We start from the raw sequence: 27,798 nt of genomic DNA, 5'->3' as shown, positions 1-27,798 counted from the left end.
GCTGCTTTTACTCACCTGTCCCTCTCCAGGCCTGGCCAGGGTGCAGGGTTTGTTTTCTCTGTGCCTGTAAAATGTTATCCCAATGCAGTAAGGATTGAACTAATCAGCTTTTAAAAAAAATACAGGAACCCTCATGCTCAGCACAGGGCCCAGATAATGGGACTGGTAAAAAAATGTGCATCTCTCCGTGGTCAGATCAGCAGATTTCCAATGGTGGGAGGGCTGGCCAAAAATTCCATGGTGGCAATTGCACCAGAAGCAGCTTGAGGGGGAAGATTGCACATCTTCCTCCCCGTTGAGCTGCTGTTTTGAGTCACAATTTGTGCCATTATTTGTCTCAGCAGAGAGCTGATGTAGTTGTCAGGGGAAGCTATTAATAGCCTTGAGTTTCTGGGAAAAGAAAGTAGGATTTGAATGCGAGTGTGCCTGTTTTGTTTGTGTGTAGTCCTTTTTTGAGGAAAATTCAGCAGTAAGGGAAAGACAAAGGGGTTTTGTTCTTTATGCATTTTTGAGCTGAAGTTCATTTTCTTGGCCTCTTCATGGTTTCCAAGGTTGTGCTGCTTTTCTTGGTGATGAATTATGGTAAACAACAGTGTAAAAAGGAAGATACCCTCTGAAGAAGCACTAGTAGGGGAAACCTGGAGAAAATCCTTGGCCTCATGAGACCTAAGAGGACAATGATGGGCACTGTGCACCTCAGCCAGTTTTGATGGAAACACTCAGGGCAGGAATTCAATGATAAAACAGTTACCTGCAGCATTACAGCTGCACAGACCAACACAAAACAGGTCTGAGTGTCAAGGTGTTTTACAGCTGATCTGCATAATTCATATTTGAATCAAAATGCCCCTCAATGTTTTCAGATGGGGAAGTACAGTTAAGTGTATTGCAAGCACACTGAAAATGGGTTTTAAACCACAGAATGATCTCAAATGCAGTGAATTTTTGTCAGGCAGAATATATTGCAACTGCAGAGCATAATCTCTACAGTAACCTCATTCTAGCTCTCACGTCCTGGGCTAAAATGAGAAAGAAAGGGGACTTGTGTTCCACTTTGGGCTTCTGCAATGACTGTGGTGAGGTGTTACAGCCTCGTGCCTCCCTCCCCAGAGGCCTGTGCTTATCCTTTGTGCTCCCTCCCTCTGTCACAGCCCCATCAGCACAGCCTGGTGCTTTCAGGCTGAGGTTTCTGTTCTAGCAGCACTGTAAACATCCTGTGGCACTTGACAAGCCCAGTGCAGCTTCATTTCAGATGAGCTGCAGTGATTCGTGTCCTGCCCCTCGAGAAGCAGGAGAGCAGGGATAGGTCCAGCTGTTCTGGTGAAAAATACCTTCATCAGAAAAGTAAGTTAAGGTAAGGATGACAACAAAAACTTTATTTGAAAAAATTATTATGTATTGAAAATATACAGTAGTATTACCAACCTTCTTGTCTCTATCCCTCCCCCAGCACAGGTTACCCCACAGGCATGGCACAGCAACCAGATTTAACAGCACTTGTCTCCTTTGTCACTCCCTCTCAATATGTCCAAATCCTCTCATCAGCAAGAGAACAACAAACAAAAGACCCACTTCTTTCTGACTCAGTAGGTATTTAACAAATCCCAGTCCTCCACAGTGAGGCACAGATGCTTCTGTTTGGAAGTCCTTTCTCTCTCTTGTTCAGCCAAAGCTCTTTTTTTATTGTTCTTTAATTCGTGGCTGCCTGCAACCTCCTTTTTCAAAGGTAAATGGCAATTTTGAACTTTATCCTTATAAAACTGCAAGTTTCCAGATGCTTTAGTTTCTGGCTCCACCAGTGTGCATTTGACTACTTCCTCTATTCTGTGTGTCTTGCCATCTACAAGCAAAAAAAAAAAATCAAGTTTAGATTTTGGGAAAAACAGAATTCTCCTGTAAAATGCATAACTTTGTGGTACAAATTGTTTTGGCCAAGCCAACTTGGAAATGTCCAGAGGAAAAAATATAATTTATATTTTGGACTCAAGATTTTTAAGGAAAAAAATCAATTGTTATATGTTGCCCTAAGCAGGCTGCTGTGCTGTACTTGAATTATCCAGCAGTCTAACAAATAAAAAAACCTCAAGTACATTGTAATGCAGTTACACAAAGGGCTGAAATTGCATGGCTGAGATGCCATTTGTACTAAAACCCCATAAAGTATGGAAGTACTCCCCATAGAAAAGAAAATAAATCAACTCCGTGGTGTCCATGCAGTTACGTACAGAAGCGAAGAGCTGCTGCTCTGGATCTCAAGTTGTCCTGGGGCTTCATGGACTCCATAACTGCCTGTTCCCACTGCAGAACTGTCTGAAAGAACAGATGAAGGAGTTAAAAAAAAAAAATTTACAGAAATATCATTTGAAACAACTCCATCCCTTGTTCTTTCCTATTCAGCGATTTCGTGCTCTATGAGTCAAATTTTTAGAGAGTAAAGCAGATTTAACCCCCCCTTACCTGTTCTGCCCATCCCTCTGTTTTGCAGTTACTGTGATCGAATTCTTTCAGAGGCACTTTTGAATGAACCAGGCCTATCTGCATTTGGAGCCTCTTAATGACAGCACTGACATCCTGGGAAAAAGGGAAATACCACAGTCAGAGGGCAAGAACTTTTATTATACTTGTCCAATAAACTTTTTCTCATTATTTTTACCTTGAGACCTGTCCCAGAAATGTCCAAACAATTCAACTTCTTGAAAGAAAGAAGGTATCCAATTCCCACATCTGTGATTTTAGGGTTACCTGTGAGGCCAAGTACAGTTAATTAAGCTGCATGATGTGGAAAAAGATGATCAAAATACCAAGGAAGTATTTGTTCCAAAAGCCAATACTGGAACAAGACTGGCTTTTCCCCTCTAATTATCAAAATACAAATATTTACAATGCCAATTCTCAAACTCCTGAAACTATTTATGTAATAGCAAATGCCTGAGACTTCATGTCTGCCCTGTGCCTTCTGGCAGGTTGCTGGTGAAATCTGGGGTTGAGCACTTGGCTCACGGCAATCAACAAATTGATTGTATTGCTTCAGTACTAAGGAGGACAAATTCTTTATCAGAAAGGACACAGGTTCTTTCTGTTATGAAACATGAAGCACTTACAGGACAAGTCCAGCACCAGCAGATTTTCAAGCCCCTTTTTCAGCACACGGACGGGCGCTGTCATCCTGCGCAGGCCAGCATCTGACAGGGAGTTGTCCTTCAGGAGAAGCCTTTTCATGCTGGCAGGAAGAGACACAAACATGTAGTTTATGGTCATTTTTTCAGACAGTTTTGCAAAATGTCCTAAAACTCTGTGTCAGAAGGGTCATCCTATGCCAACCCCTACAGGCTCACTGTAAAAAGCAGTGACAAAGGAGCCTGGGTTAGCAGGACTAACAAATATCTTTATATTTCCCTGCTAGCTCAACAGAAGCACTACTTGAGCAGCTATTCCCACAGCTCCAGTGACAAACTGATCCTAGAGCCAAACATTTGCCAACAGAGACAATAAGCTTCTTTATACCCTGAAGTTCTTTATACCAAGGCTGCCAAACTGAAATCACTCAAAACTAAGAAAAATGCTTGGCAAAATGAGAGAGGACAGATTTGATAAGTGATACAGCAATGATTTTAAGAAAATAATGAGGTATTATAACATAGATTAACAAAACTCAGGAAAAAATATCACACTAAAGTGCTCTCTTCGGAGCACTTCAAGACAAAACCTTGATGCAAAATGCACCAAAATCTTACAGCAACATAACATCCTCAGTCAGCAGTCATCCTACTTATGGTTTCCAAAATCCTCAACTTGTCATTCTTTACTACCAAACAAAATTAGAAAATTTACCGGTCTGAGATGTTAACTAACCAAATATTCAACCTCCTGCTTGCAGAAATCTTCATCTAGAACACTAGTTTTGTTAAAAACTTGGCTGATAAAGTTCCCCCTTGAAAAAGGAAACGTAAGTATAAAACTGTTGCAAATGCCCAAGACATATTTTTACCCAGCCAACGAAAATTGTAAAACGTTGATTTAAAAACATGACACAGTAAATTATCTTGCATATTTTTAGTACTTTTCATGATTTAGTATGTGCCTTATGTACAATAAATTCTGTACTTTGTTTCCCTCCAGAACAGGTTTTATGAACAACCAAAATCTTCAACCTTACACTCTGCAGCCTTTGAAACTTCCCTTTAAAGTCTCAGCCTGATTCTTTGAACTGCTTAGTGGTAGGAAAGAAAGTGTCATTTTTAGCTCAAGAAATTGGTACCTAGACAGGGCCTCTTTGGTGAGGTGTTCCAGCAGCTCATGTTCATCTCCAAGTTTACAGCAGGAGAGATCCAAACACGTCAGCTCCCGGAAAGACTTAATTTCTTCAAGCTTTTCAGAGATAACCAGGTATCTGCAAAGGCAAAAAAAACCCCATCAGTGCTCAGGCACATAAGAAGGTGTCTATATCCTCCAGTGTCATAAGCACAATGCACTCGTTTCTGCTCAGGATCTATGTGAAAATTGACAGAAATTACCCAGCTGCACTAAGTACCTCTTTATGTGCAGCTGGCACACAACATGTCTGAATTCCCAGTCTTCTCCTTAAATCACTGTCATGGTTTTGCTTTGATGCAAAAAATTGGACTAACAAGACTTCAACTTGCAAATATTACTATTAGGAGCTTCTTTACAGATTACTGTTGTATTATTTCAGAATAATGCAAAATATCCCAGTTTATCCTAAGTCAGCTTCACCAACTGCTCTTCCTCAGTGTCTAGGAAGGGTATAGACAAACCCACGTTCATCCAGGTTTAACATCCACCTCAAATGTGGATTTTAAACAGGACAGGATAGCTTGTCAGTGGCAAAATTTTACATTTTATATATGTCAATAAAATATGTGATCGTGGTAAAAGTCCAGGACTGGCCAGAGCTGCGGCTACACCCCAGGCAGCACTTCCTCAGTGGGTTATTTTTTTTAGCTGTGCTGGTTCCCTGGTCTGATTCACTCAGCAGCCACGCAAACATCTGTGCTGGAGCTATTCAGTAGGAGGTTTAGAGATGGGAACAAACCACTGAAGAATGGCAGGCATGAGTATGCAGTAATGAGCACGTAGCCCTCAATACCTCCCCTGCAGTCACCTCGTGCTGCCCCTGTGGCAAGACAAGCTCAAAATTCACTGATCTCTCCTGAATTTACCTCATATTCCCCATGGCAAGACACACCCCGAGGTCAGCATCGTCACTGCATAAACTGGGGGTGATTATTTATTTGATCCCTCCAGGAACACCTCTTAGTCCATGCAAATAAGGGGACCTTAATATCCTCCCAGTGTAAGTTTCCCCATCAAACCACCCCCCAAAACCCTTTGCTGTGCAATCTGGCTCTGCAAAAAGCATTACATACAGTCAGTCAGAGCACAAGCCAGTTCTTGAGAGAGATTACTAGCTCAGGGGGGTTCTGGAGAGGAGAGTGGGCTCTTTTAGAAATAAAATTCATCAGAAAATGCCTTAATGCCTTACTTCCTGGATTTCAAAGACTTGATACTTAACTCAGCTTTCTGTAATGGCAAAAGATGCCAGAAGTAGCTTAATTTCTAAATTAAGGCCATAAAATTATCTGTGCTAGAGATAAAAAGGGAGTAGGTTTAAAGGATAAAACAAAGGATAATTGACTTCTACTCAAACATTCCTACTGTGCTCAGAACACCCTTGGCACTTCAGATGAATATGCCAGTACTTTGATTTTAAACTGGATAAACCATCCCTTTTTCAAGTGCAGAGATGGAAGAGACGGGTTTTATTACTGGGAAAGACTTCAGTAGGAGCAAGGCTTTAAAACCATAAACCAGTTTTAAACTTGGCAAGACTCTTTCAGTGAAAGATGTGGACACTGAGAAGACAGAAAAACTAGTGCTGGACTGTAATCAGGACCTTGTTAAAGTACACTCAATATGGGGATGGCAACAACAATAAATTAAGGTAAAATCTGCCTGATTTCAAAAGCTGCAACTTACCCACAAGTCTGTATCTTCTTCTGAGCCCCCAAAATGAGACAGGACAGCAAGCTTATACTTAGTAAACCCAAACAATTTGCAAGGGTGTATTTTATCTGTACAGTCAGCTAAGTGTGTCAAAAAGCTTTTAAACAGCAATTACAGAAACATCCCATGAAATGCCTGAGAAAGCACTAAGCACATGGATTGCCACAGAAGTGCTGATTATTATTGTTAAAAAATAGTTGCAGGTTGAATCCTCCATGTAAGATCCCCTGTTGGTTAAAACAGATGTAGTCTGTTACCTGTATTACGATTTGTATCTTAAAATGAAACCTGCAGCTGCACTTGTAGGAAAGGGATGGGACAAAAGGCAGCAAGCACAAGAATCAGATAAGGCTCAGGGCATTCCATTAAAATTAGGTGGTGTTATAAGCCCAAAATATATTTTTATTTAATTTAATTTAGGAGAAGCTTGAAGCGTGCTAGCAGAAAGCCCTGGCAGGTGACAAGATTTGTTAGGGGACACACTTACCTGTTCCGCAAGCACAGTGAGCACAGCACCAAACTGCCATAGGCTTCAGTGAACTTCTGCAGAGCTCTCAGTCCTGTCACTGGCTCTGTGAACTTTTGTCTTGCTTCTGCTGCTGAAAAGAGCTTTTCAGCAATCTGCTCTGGGAAACCAATCAACGAGTCAATGTGATCAACATTGTCAGAAATGTAACCCAGCACTAGGCTGAAGAGGGACTTGGCTGAGTAGCGGAGGTTGCCCTCCTTAGTGTATGTGAAGATGAAATGATCAGTCCTCTGCCTCCTTGCCCTATCGTCCTCCCTGTTCATGCAAAGCTCCACTGAAAAACTTCTGGAAAACAGACTAAAAGGTCTTGTTTTGGGAGTGACATTCTGTACGCCGCCTGCACCTGGATTTACCACGTGCAGCTTCCCATTTTCACGCACGTATATTGGCCCAGTATCCAAATGGCTTTCTGAGTGGAGACAGTACGACATTCCCCTCGACCAGCTCTGTAAAAACAAATCACAGACAGGTGAAGAACAGCCACAGAGGAAAACACGACCCAGGGAAGACCCCAAAGCTGGCAGCTCCCCTTAGAGCCCTGAGCATGGCCACGTAGCCCTGCGGTGCAAGGAGGCCAGGCTGTGTGGAGCAGGGGTGTGAGCTGCCTGCCACCAAACCACACACCCCATCCGAGTGGGAACTGGACCCCGGGCTGGCTGAGAAGCCCGGGATGGATCCCACGCCCGGGATGGAGGCAGGGGAGGCGGGAGAGGAGCTGGGGTTGAGTGGGAAGTGCCCCCACAACCAGGCCTGGCTCTGCTGCAGGCAGGAGCAGGAGGAGGAGGAAGAGGGCACATGTCTGACTGCAGCAGGGCAATGGAGACTGCTGGAATCTCCCTCCCTCCCTGGGAAGGTGGGCATCTCCCGGTGCCCCCTGCCCAGCCGGTCCCGGGGGGCTCTGGTTCGTGAGCGGGGTCCTGGCGGGGGGCAGGAGAGCTCAGAGCTGCGATGGCGAGGGGCAGCAGAGGGACGGGATCCTCTCAGCTCCTGCCCTGCGGGGCTGGGGATCGGGTCCTGCGGGGCGGCAGAAGATCGGGCCCGAGGAGGGCCGGGGGTACCGAAGGGATGGGGAGGCGGGGGCAGAGGGATCGAGTCCAGCCCGGAGCGGGGTCAGGGGCCACGCTGGGAAGGGTCTGTGAAGGGATCGGACTGTGCCCGGGGGGGAGCGCGCCGTGAGCGGGCACAGCCCCGAGGGGCGCCAGGGGAAGGGGCACAAGGGGAGGCGGAATAAGGGGAAAGGGCACAGGGGGAAGGGTCCTCGCCCCGCCCGGGCAGGGAGGCCAGAGCCCCGCTCGTTCCCCCGTCCTCCCGGCCCCCACCTACCTGCCCCGGGAGGGGCCGCGCCGTCAGCCGGGCCGGGGCTCCGCGCTCCCGCCGCCCGTCCCGCAGCGCCCGCGGGCGGCGGGCGGGGCCGCGGGGGGCGGGGCGGAGCGGGGCACGGCGGGAGCGGCGGGTCCCGCCCAGCCAGGGGCGGGCCTCGGGTTCCCGCACCTCCCGCACCGGGAGCGGCCGTGCGGGGGGAGCCGCCGCCGTTGCCCGGTAGCGGCAGCTCCGCCGTGCGCGATGAAAGCCGCCGACTGGTGCCGGAGCTCGGCGGGGGCCGCTCTCGTTCTGGCCACGTCCAGCGATGCCGAGCACCCTGCCGAGAGCGTGGCGGACGGGTGAGGGGCCGGGCGGCGGCGCGGGCGGCGGGAGCGGCTCCTCCCGCACGGAGCCCGCTGGCGCTGGGCCCGGCTCGGCCCTTCGCCCTCACGCCCCAGTCGCCGCAGAGTGGAACTGCTCGGGGCCCACAGCCATTGCGGGGTTCGTGTGGTGCCGCCAGGGTACAGAGCCTGCACGGCGAGTTGTAAATACCTCCAGAGAGCTGCCCCATGGTTGTACGGGGCACTGCTGAAAGCGCCGTAAATAACAATGCCTCCCCTTTCCTTCCCCCCCCCCTTTCTCCTCCCTCTCCTTCCCTTCTTCCTCACCGTCTTTTTCCACCCCTCTCCTTTCCCTTTCCTCTCTTCCTTACCCGTCCATATTTTTGTGTGATAAATTTCATGGTTATAGATGGAAAGCTGCAGTTGAGGGTTTTGTCCTGTTCTCTCCACAGAAGTTCCAAAACATTTTGGACGACAACAGGCATGTTTCCACAGGAACTGATTATTGGTTTTCCCAAATGTGTAAAAATCAGCAAAGTCGCCATCCAGTGTTATTTGGGTAAGACTTTGTGTCTTACAGTAGGTAATATGTGCTATATTAAAGTGTGTGTCTGTGCCTTAATGAAAGTTCCCACAGTAGTCTCATAGTCTGTAAGCAGCCACTTTTAACAGATTCATAAAAATTTAACTTCACATAAAGATTTAATTTCACATAAAGATTCATTTTCACAAAGCAGTTGTCCTTCATGTCCACAATCTCCACAGCTTAGAGAAGAAATAAATTAGTTAGTGCTTTGAAAGTGCTTTGTGGATGTAATGTAATGGAATAAATACAGTTATTAGTAAAGAATCAGAACTTGTGTTGATATTTCAAATTTATATATATTTTAGTGCGGACCTTAAGGATTGAAAGAAGCACATCTAAAGACCCTGTGGGTTTTGAACAGTGCATTGAAAAAGGTAAGACTCCTGAGTTTGTGTGGTTTTGTGGTAACAACGTTGGTCTTTTTCAAAGAATCACTGTAACCCCTCATCTATTTTTATGTAGGATTTTGCTTCCTCTCTTCTTGAAGAATAGAAATAAAACAGGCCATCTTAGGGAGGCTGGGAGTAGGAGAAACCTGTGTATTGCACAAATACACTTTGTATTTCACTGTACAGCAGGCCTGTACCATTGCTATCAACAAAAGAACAAGAAGAGCCTCTTAAAAAAATACGAAACTTTTATGTGGCCCTTGAAGATATGCACTATCAGATGATTATGTTTTGAATTTTGTTAAAGGGAACTTTGTAGAGATTTTCATATGCAAACAGTGCATTGGAGGTTTTTTTTCCCTTGGCAATTATTATATCTCAAGATATTTTCAAAATAATTTTTGACTCTTAAAAAAGATCTTTAAGTTTACATATCTTTTATCTGATCTGAAAAGAAAGCTATTTATATTGACTAAGTGATTTAAATATGTACTAGTTTGTAAACAAACCAGAGGGAGATCACAAGTCGGGAATATAATTTAATAGGAAAATTAAAAGAAATGAGCACAATAGCACAAGAACACTGACAGAGTCAGGATGCAGCCTGGCACCCTGTTAGTCAGGGTGGTGGTAGCAGTCCAGATGAAGTGGTCCTGCTGAAGCAGTGATCCTGTAGAAACAGTCTGGTCTTCACCTGAAGGTGCAGTGCTAGCTCCGGGAATCCACGAGTTAAGGGCTGCTTGTGCTTTGTTCCAAACCCCAGATTAGATCCAGGTGGGAATGCTTGGCTCCTCCCCCTGGGTGAAGCATCTAACAATGGCTTGACGTAATTCTGTGAGTCACGTGGTGGGTCCTTGATTGCCCATTAAACAGAGATAACACCTGGAGGGAGTTACCGAGGATGGTCACGTGGTGGGTCCTTGATTGCCCATTAAACAGAGATAACACCTGGAGGGAGTTACCGAGGATGAGTCATGGTAGGAGATAACGAGCACTGCCCCACCTACTTTAACAGCTCCTGAAGATTTAATACTAGCATTTCTTACAGTGCTAGTCCTTGCCAGTCCTTGCCTGCTTTCTCAGGAATGATTTTGTCTTTCTTTCTTTCTTTCTGTGTAAGGATAAGGATATCTCTATCAGTTTCCTTTTATTGCACCAGAGGTCAGCATTTGGGAGGTTTTTCTACCTTTTTGTCCTTTGATATTTTATAATCTCAGCTAGCAAATTGCCTTTCATTCCAATAATAATATAACTAACTGCTCTGAAAAAATCCAGTCTGGATTGCCCCCATTCCGTACTCCGGGAAAAATCCAGTCCGGGTTTTACCCCGAGTCCATTCCGTACTCCGGCAGAAATCCAGTCCGGGTTTTACCCCGAGTCCATTCCGTACTCCGGGAAAAATCCAGTCCGGGTTTTCCTCCGAGTCCATTCCGTACTCCGGCAGAAATCCAGTCCGGGTTTTCCTCCGAGTCCATTCCGTACTCCGGGAAAAATCCAGTCCGGGTTTTCCTCCGAGTCCATTCCGTACTCCAGAGGGAATCCAGTCCGGGTTTTCCTCCGAGTCCATTCCGTACTCCGGGAAAAATCCAGTCCGGGTTTTCCTCCGAGTCCATTCCGTACTCCAGAGGGAATCCAGTCCGGGTTTTCCTCCGAGTCCATTCCGTACTCCGGGAAAAATCCAGTCCGGGTTTTCCTCCGAGTCCATTCCGTACTCCGGGAAAAATCCAGTCCGGGTTTTCCCCAGAATCCATTCCGTACGCCGGGAAAAATCCAGTCCGGGTTTTCCTCTGAATCCATTCCGTACTCCGGGAAAAATCCAGTCCGGGTTTTCCCCAGAATCCATTCCGTACGCCGGGAAAAGTCCAGTCCGGGTTTTCCCCAGAATCCATTCCGTACGCCGGGAAAAGTCCAGTCCGGGTTTTCCCCAGAATCCATTCCGTACTCCGGAGAAAGTCCAGTCCGGGTTTTCCCCCATTCCGTACTCCGGCAGAAATCCAGTCCGGGTTTTCCCCCATTCCCTACTCCGGGGTAAATCCAGACCCCAAACTCAGACGCCTCGTGAGGAACTCGCTGGATAAGCGCACGTGATTTGCAGGGGATGACGTCACAGCAAAGGCTTTGTGCTGTGGTGTGTGCTGGGAAGAATGGTGCCTAAGGTCACTTGTAAGGTACTCAATCCCTTCCGGAAGGTGTTAACTTGCTGCTTGAAGCACTTTTCTCCCCCCCTTTTTTTTTCCTCCTACCATTTTGCATATCCCAACCATTCATTGTTCTAGATAATGGAATAATTGCTGGGCTTTACTTCAGAGTGACAATTTTATAAAAACGAGTACAAATGTAGGTCTTTGGAAGCCAAAGAGAAAACAGGTTTCCTGAAACAAGTCAACACCACATCCCACTGTCAAACGTGGGGCAGGGTGTGGCAAGGGAGCTTTATTTTTTGTTTTCTTATAAAGGGCAGTCGTGCCATTTATAATAATTGTAAAGTCTAAATCAAAACACCAGTTACACCTGTCTTGTTTTAACAATTCTCTGTTATGATCATGCTTGATAATGATGGCTTAGTTTAAGGGAAAAGTTCAGGTTTTCTTAATCCATTTTTTTTAACTAGAAATGTTTGTACCCTATAAGGATATTTCTATCCCCAATTCCAGGTGGACTTCTTGTATAAGGCAGTGTAGTTTAATCAAATAGGGAAGTGGATAAGAAAAAGATTAAAGTTACAATGTTGGATGCATATATATACACACACATTTAATCTTTAGGGACCAGCCTGTATGGATAGTATAGAAAAATAAATATTTTTTGTTTGGTTGTGGTTTTTTTTCCTGTGAAAATCAATGGTTCTGTACAGACAAATGATATACCTTAAAAGAAAAACAGCATTAACTCTGCAGTTGCATTTGGTCTGAAAGCAACCTAGTACGTGGAACACTTAATTTGTCAAGACATTCTGACAGGTCTCACCAAAAGCCCAGTAGAAGCTTTACTAGTTTGGCTCATTTAATTGAAAATGGGCTTGGAAAAGGTCATAGGGAATTAGAGGTTACAGAACAAATAATCAAACCAATTAGCTATAACTTGAATCTCTTGAGCTGCCTTAAAGAGAAAGCAGACCTGACCTTGTCAAAGAGAGAAGGATATTAAAACTGCATACCAAGAAGTAATCCAGAAAGCTTAATACAAATATGTACAATATTGTAGAAGTTTGGGTTTTGTTGTTGCCATTTTGGGTTTTTTGGTGGGTTTGTTTTGTTTTGTTTTTTAAAGAACAAAAGTACTAAGCCCCTCCTACCTAACATTTTGATACTCCTATACTAAGCTCTCTATCTATTTTAGAGGTTTCTGATTCACAGTGAAGGATGCTTATTTATATTGTGATGTTAGGTACATTAAAGTGTCAGGATCTAATCCTTCTCACATGCTATATTGTAAATTAGAAATAACTCCATTGAACTTAATTAAGTTATGTCAGTGTAAAAGTGATATAACAGGAAAAACAGGGCATGAATGCCCCATATTAATTTTGATTAACATAATCCATTCTGGGAAATCTGAAAATGTACAGCAAGTTTTTAAATGCTTTTTCTGTTCATGTATGTTGACATAATATTCTTGTAATTCTTGTATCAGTTAGCCATTTTGCTGAATTTTATAACATGTTGAATGACAATACAAAATTGCCTCGATGAAAGTTGAAGCTATCCATGTTGTATCCATTTTTTTGTTTTCTTTAGTACTGAGCTAAAAGGGTTTCTATTATTTCCTAAAAGAATTACTATTTTTTAAATTTTATTTTTGCTAATTTGCAGACACATATCAGATAAATGTCTGGTCAAAATCTGAAGGAGGATCAGACTAACAAAATTAATATGGGTTGTATTTCTTTTCTAATTTATTAAAGGATTGTCAGAGGGACACTTGGTTCAGATAAGTCCCCTGAAGATTATCACTGGAGCTCCCAAGTTTGGCCACTTGGCTCTCTTGACTTCTCTGCTTCTCACATTGGCCAATATTTTTAGAATGGGTTCTACACCTTCTTCACTAACTTTAAAAATTTGTTTCCCAGTGTCTACAATTAACATTTTCACATGAGGGCATGCTTTGAATGATGATTTGCATTTACTTCTTAGAGAGTTTACACTACTCTCTCAGCCAAGATTATTATGCTCCACTGCCCCAGCTAGAGGCTGTGTAATTCATACCAGCTCAGGATTTGGGCTCCATTGCCCTAAAGCTGTTAGGAAACTAGAATTTAGTGTGTGGAAGGGTTTGCTGCTGAGAAAGGGATTCTTCTGCTGGACTAGAAGGCAGAGAAGCCACAAGGTTGGATGCCTCCCTAAACATCCGAGAACTGGCATGTTTTGCTTAATAGGAAATCACAGATAAACTTATTTTAAAGATTGCAAATTACAGTCAAAGGATGACAGACAATCCATGTGTTTTTCTAAAAACAACCTAACTTCAAATAAACAGGAGCCTTTACTATCTGATACAAGATTATCACTTTGCCACACCTTTTCTTTCACACTTGGCAAAAGAGAAGAAAACTCAAAAATAAATTCTTGAATTATTAGAAATCCAACCAAATACTCCATATCTGCAATGAGGTGTAATGAAAGTTATATAGAAAATACAGTTTATTATAGACCTTAATAACATTCTTTGAAACCATCTCTTTACCTTCATTTTAAAACTGATTTCAACAAAGGATCTCACTGCAGGTCCTGCTTAATATCATCCAGTCATTCTGTTTGTATTCCTCAGAAACACAGAATTTAATTTTCTTTTATCTCTAACATGAGTAGCATGGTAAGATCACAGGCTGAATAGATCTTGAAACATTATTTTAGTAGGCTGTAGGAAGTTTATAAATTTCGCATTGCTGTGAAACATATTCCATTGGTCTGTTTTTTTCCAGGACTGCTCAACATACCACACAGTTGTGTTACAACTTTGCTAGATTGCTGATTCTGAAAAGTCTGTATTTTTGAAGTAATTTCTGGCCCTGAAGAAGTGACCCTTTGTTACCTTCAACTCATCAACTGCTCTCTCATATGCCATCCAAAAATGTGCCTTGATGATTATTTTATTAGACATTAATGTAACGGTCATGTTTAAGTGAATTTTGTGAACACTGCTAGTCTCTGCAGCACTTTGGAGAGTAAAATGCTGTATAAGGGCTAAAAGCACTACTTGTGCACTTCATGTTCCAAAAATTAAAACCAGGCTTACATAGTGTAATAGAGTGCCATTTCCTGCATTGTTTGGTTTGGGGATTGGCTCTCTCTAGTGCCTCTTGGGTGACCTTTTATAACACAGTAATGAGTAGGGTATATATACACACAGTGGGATATTGCAAAAAAGTATTCTCTTGAATCACCTCGTGAAAATAAAAAAGAACAATGTCTATTTGCAGTGTAAATTCATAGTACTTGAACTCTGGGACCAGTGAAAACTTCACAGCATTGCACATTATTCTTTGTTATTTACCTTAAAATATATTTTCTAGATTTGCAACACACGGAAGGACAGCTCCAAATGGAAGAATTTCCAGTGAGTATTTAGAGTGTACATCGGTAGTGGGTCATGATATGGGATGTCTGGACTAAGTGGGGAGAAACCATAAAAAAACCCAAACATGTCTTTATTTACAATTATTGCTCAGCGGGCTTTAAAGAGAGAAATTTGTAGATTGTGGTGTGAAACTGCACTTCCCAGCTGCTCCTCTGTAGATTATGCTATGTAAATTGCACCTGCCTAGTGCTCCTAACAATGTGCAAGGGCCCTTTCCAGAAGTGTGCCAATCTTCCCTCCTTCAATTGCTGCCTTTAAGGCTGCAGAATTCAGGAGGTGATGGGAGTTTTTTGAATTGCAGGTCAAAGAGTTTGATTTATGTGCAGTTCAAAATCAGACACTGAAATATCCAGATCCTTGTGTCCAACAAACTTCTGCAAATATGGTTTGGTATTTTTGTTACTACAGAGAATGCAATAACATTATTTTTGTTCCTTCTGCAGCTTCCTGAGTTCCAAGCCACTTACTTGCGTTTCATCATCAAATCTGCCTTTGATCATTTTGTGTCAGTGCATCGGGTGATGGCAGAGGGCACGGCAGAGAACACTTGAGTCCAGCTGAAATTTGGGCCTCCATTTAATTTTTTTATAAGGAAGTTACATTTTGATAGCTGCACTGCAGAGAATGTTCATTATTAGACCCTTGTATTAAAGTGTTTTTTTGAAGGTATGGATGTGGTATGTATTCCTTGCTGGTTTAATGTATGGAATAGAATAGGAGAATATAGAATCATTTAGGTTGGAAAAGACTTTTAAGATCATCAAGTCCAACCACAACACAGGGCTGTTGTTAACTGTAGTAACAGCTTTCTCATTTTGTAACCTAAACTGTCAGCCTAGAACACTTGAGCATAACTGAGTCCATTTAAGGTAGTATGTTTATATCAGGCTTTCATAATACATGAATTAAAACTCGATTTCCTGTAAAATGCTTCCCTTGTGCTCTGAGGTAAATAGAAAAGAAGTGTGAACTACACAAGTGGGATGTATTACCTCCTACTGTCAAACAAATCCTTCAAAGGTCCTTAAATTGGTAACTTTCTGATCAGCTCAAACTCAGAGATTATTAGAATGAATATAAATGTCTGCTAATGCTTAGAAATAACTTGGGGAGAGAGGGAGGGCAGGGAGGGAAATAAACTGAAGCCATATGAAGTGCTTTGATAGACTTTTAATAATTGTAGATCAATCCCTTGTTTCTATAAATATTTTCTACAATCAGGTCACAGCCGCCGGTGCTTTATGCTGGGACCATCATAACAAATACTCATGGAAACAGGTGTTGATAGAGATTGTCTTGCTCAGAAGCCTCCTGAAGTCAGTGAAAGGGAACATTTTAAATATACAAGTGCAATGTGTCTAGTAATGTGAAATCAGTTGCTCTGCATGCCAGTAGCCTCTTGCAAATGTCACCACCCTGAAGTTTATCCTGCAGGATATTCCTTGCAAGTGTAGATGTTGGTATCCAGAGCTCAATGGACCCAGCTCCCACATTACTGCATGTGGTATAAGAGCAGTAAGTTACTACAGAACAGAAGTTGGTGTTGCAGGGATGACACTTGAAAGCCTCTAGACAGACACAATGAACCTCGTTACAGATGCTCCTTAGATGCCCATAAAGCATTCTTTTTTTTTTCTTGTCTCTATGGCTGTTTTTAAATTCTTTTTTTATTCCTTAGTCTTAGGTTTGTAAAAAATTATTCTTGAACTTCTTTATCCAAATAGTCTTTACTCCGAAGTCCTCTTCTTTCTCTATTTCAGTTTTTCCAGGATGGCACGTATCTCCTGGGGGTGGTAATTCCAAGGCCCCACTCCTCCCTGCAAAGGCAATAAAATGACACAGTGATGCTCAGGCAGACAGAGCAGAAGTCCTTCAGAGCACAGCAGCTGCACCAGAACTGTGGGCAGGTGTGCCTGGGCTCCCTTTCCACTGGAGCCATCCCTGGGAGATGATTATGCACTGGTTACACCCTGCTGTGTCACTGGGACAGAGCCAGTGTCTGGATCCTGCAGGTGGGAAGTGTTCCTGGATCTCACAGCCTAGATGTACCTCGGGTTAGTAGTGAGCCAAAAGATAAATGTTTGAGCAAGACTGAGGTGTACATCAAATATGTACATTATAAAGGCTCAGGCTGGTTGTGCTGCATGTTCATTTCTCTCCACAGTTACAGTGCATTGTGAAATGTTTAGCTCTCAAACAGAAGGAAATACTGACTGTTAAATGTAAAGCAGTGTCAAGTTACCTTGAAATTTTGCAATCTCTATATTCTGCTCATTGCTGTGGATATTTTTTACCTTGTAGATGACCTTCCCTCCTTGGAGCAGGTACAGTCGTTCTGGCAGTGCAGCATATTTTGAACTGCTCAGGTTTTCCATGGTGTCTAAAACCACTGGACATAGAGGGTGATTTTTCTGAAGAAATTGGGCTGCAATTTTTCGGTCTTCAAGGCTTCTGTGATTTTTAATAACAACATTGTTTTTAAAAGCCCATCCATCTAAAACAAATGAGGGAGGGATTTAGCAAGGAACATTTTGAATAGGTGCAAGGGTGGAGATGTACTGTGTGTCATATCCCAAAACTAGGTTAAAAGAATCTTGCAGTTTGTTCTTAATACCAAAACCTGTCATGAAATGAAAGACTATGGGAGCACTAGAGCTTTTCAAATAAGTGGTCCCAAGATATACTTTTTTTTTCCTTTGCATTTCATCAAACTGTATTTTCCCCTTGGATTCAGAAATATTTGCCCTGGATTCAGAAATATTTGATGGATTTTAGCTGAAATTTTCCCACATAAATCGACCATAGAAATACACCAGGAGGGGAATATATGTTCTATTTGGGCAAGCTTTGTCAGTGTTGTTCATTCTACTTGATTGTACTCATTAAGCCTATAAACCAAAATTATAGGTCTGTGAGAAGGGAAACACATGAGCCAGGACACACCTTTGTTTTTCAGAACTATGCAAACAAACATTTGCACACAGCTCTTCCTAATAAAGTAGAAACTAGTTAAAAGGGTTTGATGACTGACTTAATCATTATCTGATTCTCAGCTGCTGAAAATGACATATTGCTAGAAAACTATAAATGTTAGGTTTTAGAAAAACATTTAATCCTGGGATAAAAGCAGTGCCAATGTGTTATTTAGAATCCAGTGTAGATAAACAAGGGTGCATTGTTTGCTTGCTAAATTTTTCAAATTGGAGTCTGTGTCCTGTCCTTGGAAAATGTTAAAAACTAGGTTTTTTTCTGTTAACACATAACATGCTGGCATTGTACACTTAACTTTTGTTCTATGAAATGTCTTTTCTTCCTCTTTCCAAAAGGAGCTGCACTAACACTTAGATGCAATTTTTAAAACATGTAACTCTGTCCTTCACAGAGCTGAGTGTCTTCAGCAGGAGTAACTCAGTGTAAAGTCAGATGTGTGAGTAAAATCTTAGGAGAATTAGGGACACAAACTGGGGCCTCGATGTGGTGTTGCCACTTGATTTGAAGGTTTCTCTCCTGTTTTCAGCCCCCTCCTTTGCTAACACGCTTTTTTTTTCTAGAGGAAATGACACATCTGAAGCTGTGGTTGGCATCACTGTGGTGTTTGTATTGTACCTACTGCGTGAGCTTCCTCAATGTAGATGATAAGGAAATCTGCTACTGAGCTGAAATCTTTGATGAGCTTGTTGAACTCATCAAACTTTAACATAAATGAAGGTCAGGTGCAACTTCCAAAATTCAGGATTAAAGGTCGGTTATCTGGGGAAAAAAAAAATTTAAAAATTGTGGTTAAGCGAAGGGAGGAAGGACTAAATACACTGAACTGAGCCTCTGGTGCAGAGATTCCTGGGCAACACTAAGTCACTTATTCCATAAACCTCTCTTAGGTCATTAAAATCAGCAGCAGAACCTCTGCATCTCTGCAAAGCAGGCTTAAAGGTGCTTTTCCTAGCCTGGCTCTGATCTGTGCCGCATCCAGCAAGGAGTATACCGGAGGGAACCCTGCCCAGTACAGGCAGCAGGCACCCTGCAGTCACACAGCTTCTCTTTTCCTCATCACAAGGGCCAATTTTCAAGTTACCAACGTTTTTGGGATAGGGAACTGATCCAAAATCTCAGCCTCCCTGGGATCTTTAGTATGGAGCAACTTCAAAAATACTAAACATGGCCTTCTGCAAGGTTATCCAGGGACAGTGGTTCAGGGGTGGGCAGTAAGGACAGAGTCCCAGTGCCTTTTCACGTCCAGATTTTTTTAGATGTGTCAGTTCATGCTGAGCTGAGGGGAAGCTGCAGACTTTTCAGTCATGCATCACAGGCTTTCATGCTTTCAATATATTTCTGCAATTTCCTGTCCAAACAGAACTCTGGTTATATATTATTATTAAACTAACCTTACACTGGCAAAAGTATCTGCAGTTGCTTACAAATTAACACAGTATTATGTTGGTGTTGGCATCTGTTTGCAAGACCTTGATGTAAGAGAGCTTGCAGGATTTTTAAGCACCTCTTTTAGTCTGGTTATGCTAAATTACATGAAATTTGTTCAAGATTTTTCTGGCTGGGGTTAACTTAAAAGCTGCTGCTAACACAGATCCACATCCTAAAGAATTAAATAACAGTGGTACCTTCCTGTAGGTCTGTGCATCTCTCTTCCATTTTGCATCCCATCTTCTACATAAATATCTCTATATAATTAGGAAAGCAGAGTGAGAGAAGGATGTAATTCCTCCCATGGGGATGGAGACTGCAGCTTAATTATTAATTCCACGTTCTGCTGAGATCTCAGTGGGAGGCAGTGGACAAAGTACAAAGCAACTACTTCTGCTTTATTCCCAGCCACTTTGGATCTGGAAAAACCCACCCTGTGCTTTCTAGGCTTTAGGCTGGCTAAGGGAGTTGGTGTGGAATTTTCTGTACGGACAGGGAACGACAGCCAACACTTGTGAATCATTGCAAACGGTTCAATTCTGGGCCTTCTCTCCTGAAAGCAAATTATTACTTTGGCTTTCAGCAGAAAATCAAGAGGCAGCTGGAGTAAATGTGCTGCATCTTCTCCATGAAGTGAGTGCTGGTGGTCTGCACGTGATGCACTCAGGTGCCAGCTGCCTGTCCCTGTTCCCTCAGCAGAATCTCCTCGTTTATGCTCTCAGCAAACCAAACCCAGCTACACGGCTCAGGTACTGACCTGCCATGAAATCCAGGAGGTGATGAACTTCCCCGCCGAGGGTCACCACCGGCGTGTTGGGTGCCGGGTGTCCCTCATAGGCTTCATCCTCCAGCCTCTTCCACTTCACCTTCAGCACAAACAGCAAATACTTGAAGCTGAAGAAGGTTGGGCCCCAGTTTTCGTAGCTGAACTTTGGATTCTGGTTCATTCTGCTCTTCTCGCCCATCTTTAGGATGTACCTTTTCATGGCGTTAGGGAACAGTATCATCAGTGTTTTGCCAACAACAACAGACAGAGTAACCTGCAGAAGAATCAGGATTTTCTGTAGGAATACCCTGGGGCCAAACATCGTGGTGGAGAGGTCTGGCTGCTCCCGATGGGAGCACAATGCGAGGTGGGGGCAAAGGTAGAGGGTGAGGGGGAGGGAGAACGTTCACGTGTTTGGTTGAGTTTCTGCCTTGCCTTGCACACTGTCCCCTCCCTGCACTTCAGTCGCTGTGTGAGCAAGGATCCTGTCAGCTGTGCTCCCTCCAACTGCACCAAAAGGCATCCACTGCAGCCAGGGTGGATGTGTGGTGCTCAGTGCTGAGCTGTGAGGCTCATCCACAAATGTGGTCTGTGTTTTACTAATGAGAGGAGCGGGATCAGGGTGTTCTTCCCAAATCCCGGACTAAAGACTAAGGTGCTGATGCTTGAGGCCTTGGGGTGATGCAGATGCTGTGCAAACAGTGCCCTGCTCCTCCTGCTCTGCCTGGTCTGGGGCTCTGCTGCACTCCAGGGTTTGGCATTTTGGGGCTGAAAGATAAAAAAAACCCAACAAACAAACAAACAACTCCATTATATATAATAGCCAGCTGGCCCCCAGCAAAGGAAGGATGTGGATCTGTTGGAGTGAGGCCTCGAGAGGCCACCAAGATCAGCGGGATGGAGCAGGAAATGCAGGGACAACTGGGATTGTTCAGCCTGGAGAAGAGAAGGCTTTGTGGTGACCTAACTGTGGCCTTCCGGCACCTGAAGGGAGACAGGACAGATGGAGAGAGGCCATTGGCACGGGCCTGGAGTGACAGGTCAAGGGGAAATGCTCCTAACAGAGAGAGAGCAGGTTCAGATTAAGTATGAAGAAGAAATTCTTTCCTGTGAGGGTGGTGAGGCCCTGGCACAGGGTGCCCAGAGAAGCTGTGGCTGCCCCATCCCCGGCAGTGTCCAAGGCCAGGTTGGGCACGGCTTGGAGCAACCCGGTCTGGTGGGAGGTGTCCACCACGGCAGGGGATGGAACGGGATATCTTTAATGTCCCTTCCAACCCAAAGCATTCTGTGATTCTCTGATAAAACTCTCAGTTATCAAAACATGCAGTGTACGTAGTTGTACGATTAGCTACAGCCCCGGTGTGTATTTGTGCACAGCCGGGGACACGCAGCAGCAGCCGCCGCCACCCCTGACCCGCCGCGCTCGGGCCGCGGCGAGCCCTTTAACGGGCCGGGCGAGCGCGCACGCGGAAGCGCCGCGCGGGCTCTGATTGGCCGGTGCCGGGTGCGTCGCCGTCGAGGCTGTTGCGCCCCGAGGGGCGGGGGCAGAGGCGCCCGGCGGCGCCGCTGATTGGCTGCGGCTGCGCGGCGGACGCGGCCCCTTTAAGGGAGCGGAGCGGCGGTGCGGGGCCGCGGCGGAGCTGAGGTGCGGCGGCGACGGGGGCACGGGCGGGGGGCGCGGCCGCGGGGCACAGCAGCGCTGGCACAGCAGCGCTGGCACAGCGCGGGGGACAGGACTCGTGCCAGCGCTGCCCCTGTCCTCTTGCAGGAGGGTCGGGCCCCGGGGAGCTGATCCTCATCCAGGCGGATGAATGGCGACGGCGGACGACCTCAAATTTCAAGGTAAAGGCGATGTCGCAGGTGCGGACGCGGGGCTGGGGCCCGTCTCGGGGGGCCGCCAGGCGCTGGAGGTTTTGGCAGCGATTCTGAGCGTTCGCAGAATAAAAACGTCCTGGGAGTTTTGCAGGTGGGGTCGGGATGGGGGAGTCAGGTGTCCTGAATTTTCTGGGGTGAAATTGTGCTGCTGGCGAGCTAAAAAATGCAACCGGCGTTGTCTGAAATCGTGGGCTGAAATCCTGGGTGGTGGAAAGTGACAGCTGGAAAGGGGCAGAGCGCTCTGTAACCTGCAAAAGGCCCCGGTTTCAGACTTCCTTAGTTTTTGATAAAAAATTTCTTGTCAGTTTTTGGAGACTATTAAAAGTACCCATTTCTTCAGAGAGGCAGCTTTTCCCTCCCCTTGCAGAGACCTGCTGTCCTCGGGTCGGGGCTGTTGGCAGGGAAGGAGGGCAGGCTCCGGCGGTGCCATTGTAACATCCTGCAGGCAGACTGGCAGGAAAGGTGGCCTCATGCTTTATTAAGTGAGTAAATGTTCAGCTTGATCCGTGTCAGTTTGGGCTTTAGGAAACAGATCGTACCCAACATTGCCTAAGCTAGCGATTACACTGTCTCAGGGTCTTTATGTGTTTTTTTGAGCCATGAGAACAAAAATTTTAGTGTTTTGATCATCTCCTGTTTTGTGATGTACTTATTTGCAGAATTTGACGATGCAGCTAATTTGCTTGCAGCAAATCCTGATGCCACCACCATAAGCATCGATGAGCCGGTCGAAATCCCCAAGAATCAGCACAGCCGCCTGCAGGAGCCAGGAAGGGAAGAGGATGATGAGTTACTGGGCACTGACGACTCCGATAAAACAGAGGTAATGCTCTCACACCTGCTGGTGGAGGCCTGTGAGAAAGATGGAGAGGGACTTCTTACAAGAGCATGTAGAGAACAGGACAAGGAAGAATGGGTTTTAAAAGAGAGGAGGTTTAGATTGTGATTCTGACAGCAAAAGGGACATGTCATGGTGTTGAGGGTGTGTGTTACAGATGATGTGGCAGCAGGTAGTAACAGGCTGCTCTTTAGAATCCCAGGCCACAATTCTGCTTACAGGGAGATAAGAGACTGACTGCTAACAGATACTGGAGGGGGAAAGGAAACCATTACATAATTCATAGGAAGTACCACCCAGTTAAGTTTGTTTGCTGTTTTGGTGCCAAAATCATGTGACTACGGTGTAAATGAGCTAGTAATGTATAAATTGCCTGCTTGTAACACTTTCCATGTTGCCTTTCCCACCACCCAGCTGCTTGCAGGACAGAAGAAAAGTGCCCCTTTCTGGACTTTTGAGTACTACCAGACCTTCTTCGATGTGGACACATACCAGGTTAATACTCTGCTCCAGAGGAGAGCTGTTGTCTGTATTATGCCTTATCCATTGAGGTTTTTTACCTTCTTGCATTGTCAGTCAGACAAATCCTTACGTTTCATAGGTCCTGGACAGAATCAAAGGGTCAGTGTTCCCAGTACCAGGGAAGAACTTTGTAAGGCTGTATATCCGCAGCAATCCCGACCTTTATGGTAGGTATGAGGTGTGAGAAGTTATTTTCTGTGCTAAATATTTTGAGTTTATATTTCTTCTTACTTGCTAGCCTTAAAAAAGGAGAGCAGAGGATGTGCTATTGGTTTTGTTTCCTTTTAAGGTCCATTTTGGATATGTGCCACACTCGTGTTCACCATTGCTGTTAGTGGCAATCTCTCGAATTTCTTCATCCATCTGGGCAAACCAACGTACCACTACGTGCCTGAGTTCAGAAAAGGTTTGTAAGTAGTTATTTGTGGGGGTTTTTGGTTGGGTTTTTTGTTGTGGGGTGTTCTTTGCTTTTTTTTTTAATGTGCAAATGAAGTAATATAAAACCACGTCACAGCTTTGATTTAGCAGAGTTTTTTGATTGATTGCTGTCTTTAAATTTTTAGAGATGTGAAACAAGTCCTTAAGGTGGGCTGTGACTGGCAGAACCCTGTTTCTCCAGAGCATAAAGTAGTTCCAGGGTTTTAGAGGAGCAAGCAGGAGTAATTAGTTATTTTTTAGCCTTAGTGAATGTCTCCTTGTACAGAGAGTGAAAGCCCAGCACTGGCCACTGTGGTGGATGCTTTCCTGGGTCCATGGCCTCCCAGGAACTTGCAGGCCTCAGGCAGAAAATTACCAGATCAGATTATCACTCATACCACCTGCCAAGGGCTGGAAGTTGTTACCTTCTGGCAAATGCAGAAATAAACAAAAGATGTTCCACTGATCTGTTCCCCAAAGAACTCAGAGTGAGGAGACAGTTTTTCTATATCTGTCTTTGTGTTATGAGGGAGGCTGCTGTCCCTCCAAAGGAACACAGCTTCTCTATGTTTCCAAAATCCTTAATGTACTGGGAAGAACGTTGCCACTTGGGAATGCAGTCACTTGAATATTTTCAGATTTGACACTAGCTGCTAGTAGCTGAATTTCTATTTTTAACAAAGTTTTTCCTAACTCTGTGGTTTTTCCTTTCCAACTGAAACCAACAGCATTTTGTACACAGGTGTAATAAAGAAATTGAAAATACCAAGAGATTTTTTTTTCTGAAGTTTTTACTTTTAAACTAACGTGAAGTGCTGGCAGAGTAGTGAGTGTAAACTAGATATAAATGCAAAGTTCTCAGTTTATTAATAATTCAGACTTCATCTTTTGGAAGTATCTTCACAGGTAGCTTTTTAGTTTTCATGCTGAATGCTTCTGCACCTTTGATTCTGACAGGGTTCAAAGTAGAACATTAAATCTTTTGTTGTGTTTCCAGTGTCCATAGCAGCTACAACGATTTATGCATACGCTTGGCTTGTTCCCCTTGCTCTCTGGGGATTCCTGATGTGGAGGAACAGTAAAGTCATGAACATTGTCTCCTACTCGTTCCTGGAGATAGTGTGTGTATATGGCTACTCCCTCTTCATTTACATTCCCACTGCGGTACGTATGGCTAAAGAATGCACCTCTCACCTGTCCTGCTTGAGAAGATTTGCTGTTTCTTAAAATATTTTTGATATTTGTTGAGATTTCAGAGACTGGGAGAATCTCTTGCTCTTTTTCTTGAATCTTGTCTAGTGTAAATGTGTCTTGTGGGTGCTGGAAAAGCCCAGGACAGGTCATTTCCCCAGAGGCAGCAAACCCAAGCAAGGTGCTGCTGGTGAGCCCAGAAGACAGCCTCAGGAACTGGGATGTGTGTGTGTCCCCAGGGAACAGATAGGCAATGTTGATGGCTCCAAGGACAAGTTTCCCTGGCAGGGGCCCTCCTCTGGCTGGGGACAGGCCTTGGAGGGAGTGGCATAACTTGGGATTCACTCTTGTTGTGTCTGGGAATAAAGCTCTTTCCTCCAGTAACAGAGATGTGTCAGATTAAGGCATGAGTTAATTTGTGCACAAATCAGCTGGAAGGGATGACGTGTCACAGAACACACGGCCTCTTTGACAGCCCTTTCCCTGCCTTTTCCAGATTTTGTGGATCATTCCACAGAAGGTGGTGCGCTGGGTGCTGGTGGTGTTCTCGCTGTGCCTCTCGGGGTCTGTGTTGGTGATGACCTTCTGGCCCGCAGTCCGAGACGACAACCGCAGGATCGCAGTGGCCACCGTGGCCACCATCCTGCTGCTTCACGCCCTGCTGGCTGTTGGCTGTTTGGTGGGACACTGCCATTCCTTTCCCCTAATCTCCTATTTCCTAGGACAGCTGGCATGTTATGGGACAGGGAAGGAAGGATTGGCTGGTCACTGGAAAACCGCTGATGTCAAAATTCCAGTTATTTTAAATGTAGCGAAAAATTGATGCCAGTGTGACCCTGACAGTGCTGGTAATAAATTCAGTAATCAATTATGGGATCATAGAACATCTCCCAAGATGGAGGGGACCCATCATGGTCATTGAGTCCAACCCCCACAGAACACTCTTGAATGTACCTGGAATTCATCATAGTATCAGCAAAGCATTAATCTTTATAGTATGCAGTGGCACTTTATTCCAATGAGTACTATGCTTACTCCTTTAGAAGGATTAAATGTTCAATATAAAGCATGTGCTTAGGGGCTTTGGCAGGTTTATGTTTTCATACACAGTAAGTGTAAGGAAACAGAAGACCCTGATGCCACTGAAATACACAATGAACACTTAAATTATTTGTTTCCTTGTTGCACTGGGTAGAAGGGTATCAGCCAGGCCTCAGCTTCCAGGGTAGACAGATTTGGTTCCCCACAGCTCAGTGCGCAGGGAGGCAACAGCAAAACAAAACTGTCCTTGGATCTGCAATCCAACCCTTTCCACTACAGGTCTTTTAAAAAGGCCTTGGCTGCTAACAGTTAAATTTAAAAGTACAGTTCAGAGTACTGTTTTAATTGACTCTTTCTAATTGATAAAAAGAGAAAAAGATTCAAATTTGCCATTTCAGTGCTGTGTTTGTAGCTGTGTTTGGTGGGTATGGAAAGAAGGAGCTGGGATAAGGCAGCACAGTATGTTTCTCTCTAAATTTTTTTCTCCTCTGATAATGTAGGCATACTTTTTTGATGCCCCTGAACTGGACATTCCTGCACCTATTACCCCTGCTCACAATGGAACCACAGTAATAACAAAGAGTCACTAAATAAGGTAAGAACCCAATCTAAACGCTTTTTTTCTGCAGTCATCACAGACATCTTGAAACTTTTCTCCATCACTGTGGTTGAATGGAAAGGGGTTTAATGGATTAATTTTGCTAAATGGGGTCTATATATAAGTAACATTTATTAACTTTGTTTCAGTTGTAAGTTTTAAGTACAGATGTAAAAACTGAGAAGACTGAGGAGCAAAGATAGGTTATCTTTCTTTTCTTTGAGGTTTACTCTTGGTGAAGAGACTCATAGTTAAATAAATAATATACTCAGCCCCTTACAAAAACCCAAAAGCATTTTTGCATTTATTCTGCACAAGTGAAACTTAAGCAATAAACTGTTAGACTCCAGTTTTTCTTTCCTTTTAATGTAAAAAGCAGATTGGATTTTTCCCCTTGCTGTTTGAGACAGCGTTCCAGAGCAGCGGCTGTGTGTGGGGACATCCGTGTAGGCTCTGGGCAGGCTGACTCAGAGCCTGAGCCATCCATCCCTCTGGACTGCATTCCTTCTGTGGGATAGCTTGAGGATTTGCTTCCTGGTATCTGGGACCGCTGCCAGCAGCAGATGACATTTGAATTCTGTTGGATAATTCTCTGGAGCAGGTCCAGAAGCAGGCTAATAGACATGTAAAGGCCAGGCCACTCCAAGTACACCAGCCACAAGTGTGTTTGTGAAAATCAGGGTATTTACTGAATAGAAGCTATATTAGATTTAAAATAAACAAATAATATAAAAAATAGCCAAATGTGCCTAGCAAAAGGCACATAAAAAATTACACAATCCAGTCACCCAGGTCCACTTTAGTGGCATTTCCTCCTGCAAAATCAGTTTTTAATTCTAGATACCTAATAAGAATCAATATGACAGTAATGAATTTTAGTATTGAGACCTAAATATGTGTGCTGTTGTGCCCTCAGGTGAGGAGCTGAAATATTCATGGGAGTTATTTGTCTCTTTCAGATGACAGCACCACTTCCTCCATCTATACAGTAGTTTTATTTTAGATGATTTTTTTCACCGAAGACCATGGAAACTTCAAGGACGGGGGCTGTGTTTTGCAGCAGGATGGACAGTGATGTCCCATGGACGTCTCCATGCTCACTGGATACTGACTGGTTCCATTAGGAGAGTGAACCATTGATCCCAGTCCAGAACAGAAAGGGTTTTTATGGTTGGGATTTTTTTTTTTTTTAATGTTTTGTTTTGGTTTGTGGGGGGATTTATTTTGTTTTTTTTCTTTAATTCAGTCTATGCTCGCCACACTGTTTTGCCTCTGAATAAAGCGTTCTGAAGGCAATGTGATCCATATTTTGTGCACAAAGCATCTTAATGCTCTAAAGCTTTGGGCGAGGGTTTGGTCCAAGGCATGGTGGAGTTCTGATAG

General features: G+C 44.1%; 4 protein-coding genes across 10 annotated transcripts; 2 read left to right on the top strand and 2 right to left on the bottom strand.

Moving 5' to 3' along the window:
- Window positions 1-1,355: 1,355 nt before the first annotated feature.
- On the bottom strand, window positions 1,356-7,959 carry LRRC42 (leucine rich repeat containing 42). The gene is made up of 8 exons (XM_069023465.1): window positions 7,877-7,959; window positions 6,512-6,999; window positions 4,259-4,390; window positions 3,102-3,220; window positions 2,654-2,742; window positions 2,458-2,571; window positions 2,226-2,310; window positions 1,356-1,840 (listed from the first exon to the last, which is right to left on the bottom strand). Exons 2-8 carry the CDS (start codon window positions 6,982-6,984, stop codon window positions 1,584-1,586), a joined length of 1,269 nt encoding a protein of 422 aa, XP_068879566.1. The 5' UTR covers window positions 6,985-6,999; window positions 7,877-7,959; the 3' UTR covers window positions 1,356-1,583.
- A 50-nt stretch (window positions 7,960-8,009) lies between these two features.
- IFT25 (intraflagellar transport 25) lies at window positions 8,010-15,417 on the top strand. 2 transcript variants are annotated; one of them, XM_069023464.1, is made up of 5 exons: window positions 8,010-8,214; window positions 8,649-8,755; window positions 9,088-9,156; window positions 13,076-13,101; window positions 14,093-14,675. In XM_069023464.1, exons 1-5 carry the CDS (start codon window positions 8,117-8,119, stop codon window positions 14,132-14,134), a joined length of 342 nt encoding a protein of 113 aa, XP_068879565.1. In that variant the 5' UTR covers window positions 8,010-8,116; the 3' UTR covers window positions 14,135-14,675. The 2 variants fall into 2 exon arrangements, with proteins under 2 accessions (XP_068879565.1, XP_068879564.1); XM_069023463.1 differs by lacking the exons at window positions 13,076-13,101; window positions 14,093-14,675 and adding exons at window positions 14,684-14,727; window positions 15,192-15,417 and having other exon boundaries at window positions 8,013-8,214.
- Window positions 15,418-15,898: 481 nt separating this feature from the next.
- Window positions 15,899-20,306, bottom strand: DIO1 (iodothyronine deiodinase 1). Of its 4 annotated transcripts, XM_069023460.1 has the most exons (4): window positions 19,925-20,306; window positions 18,355-18,498; window positions 17,043-17,242; window positions 15,899-16,565 (listed from the first exon to the last, which is right to left on the bottom strand). In XM_069023460.1, the coding sequence occupies exons 1-4, from the start codon at window positions 20,253-20,255 to the stop codon at window positions 16,500-16,502; spliced, it is 741 nt and encodes a 246-aa protein (XP_068879561.1). In that variant the 5' UTR covers window positions 20,256-20,306; the 3' UTR covers window positions 15,899-16,499. The 4 variants fall into 4 exon arrangements, with proteins under 4 accessions (XP_068879561.1, XP_068879562.1, XP_068879560.1 ...); XM_069023461.1 differs by lacking the exon at window positions 18,355-18,498; XM_069023459.1 differs by lacking the exon at window positions 15,899-16,565 and having other exon boundaries at window positions 16,572-17,242.
- A 1,191-nt stretch (window positions 20,307-21,497) lies between these two features.
- Window positions 21,498-27,720, top strand: YIPF1 (Yip1 domain family member 1). Of its 3 annotated transcripts, XM_069023457.1 has the most exons (10): window positions 21,498-21,578; window positions 21,702-21,775; window positions 22,468-22,631; window positions 23,061-23,141; window positions 23,248-23,335; window positions 23,458-23,574; window positions 24,583-24,749; window positions 25,273-25,455; window positions 26,318-26,412; window positions 27,375-27,720. In XM_069023457.1, the coding sequence occupies exons 2-9, from the start codon at window positions 21,745-21,747 to the stop codon at window positions 26,405-26,407; spliced, it is 921 nt and encodes a 306-aa protein (XP_068879558.1). In that variant the 5' UTR covers window positions 21,498-21,578; window positions 21,702-21,744; the 3' UTR covers window positions 26,408-26,412; window positions 27,375-27,720. The 3 variants fall into 3 exon arrangements, with proteins under 3 accessions (XP_068879558.1, XP_068879559.1, XP_068879557.1); XM_069023458.1 differs by lacking the exon at window positions 21,498-21,578 and having other exon boundaries at window positions 21,633-21,775; window positions 22,498-22,631; XM_069023456.1 differs by lacking the exon at window positions 21,498-21,578 and having other exon boundaries at window positions 21,634-21,775.
- Window positions 27,721-27,798: the final 78 nt, after the last annotated feature.

This window comes from Aphelocoma coerulescens, chromosome 8 (genome assembly GCF_041296385.1).
Source record: "Aphelocoma coerulescens isolate FSJ_1873_10779 chromosome 8, UR_Acoe_1.0, whole genome shotgun sequence".
Lineage (NCBI taxonomy): Eukaryota > Metazoa > Chordata > Aves > Passeriformes > Corvidae > Aphelocoma > Aphelocoma coerulescens.
The sequence above is the reverse complement of the archived record's forward strand: the minus strand, read 5'-3'. Positions and strand labels throughout refer to the sequence as shown.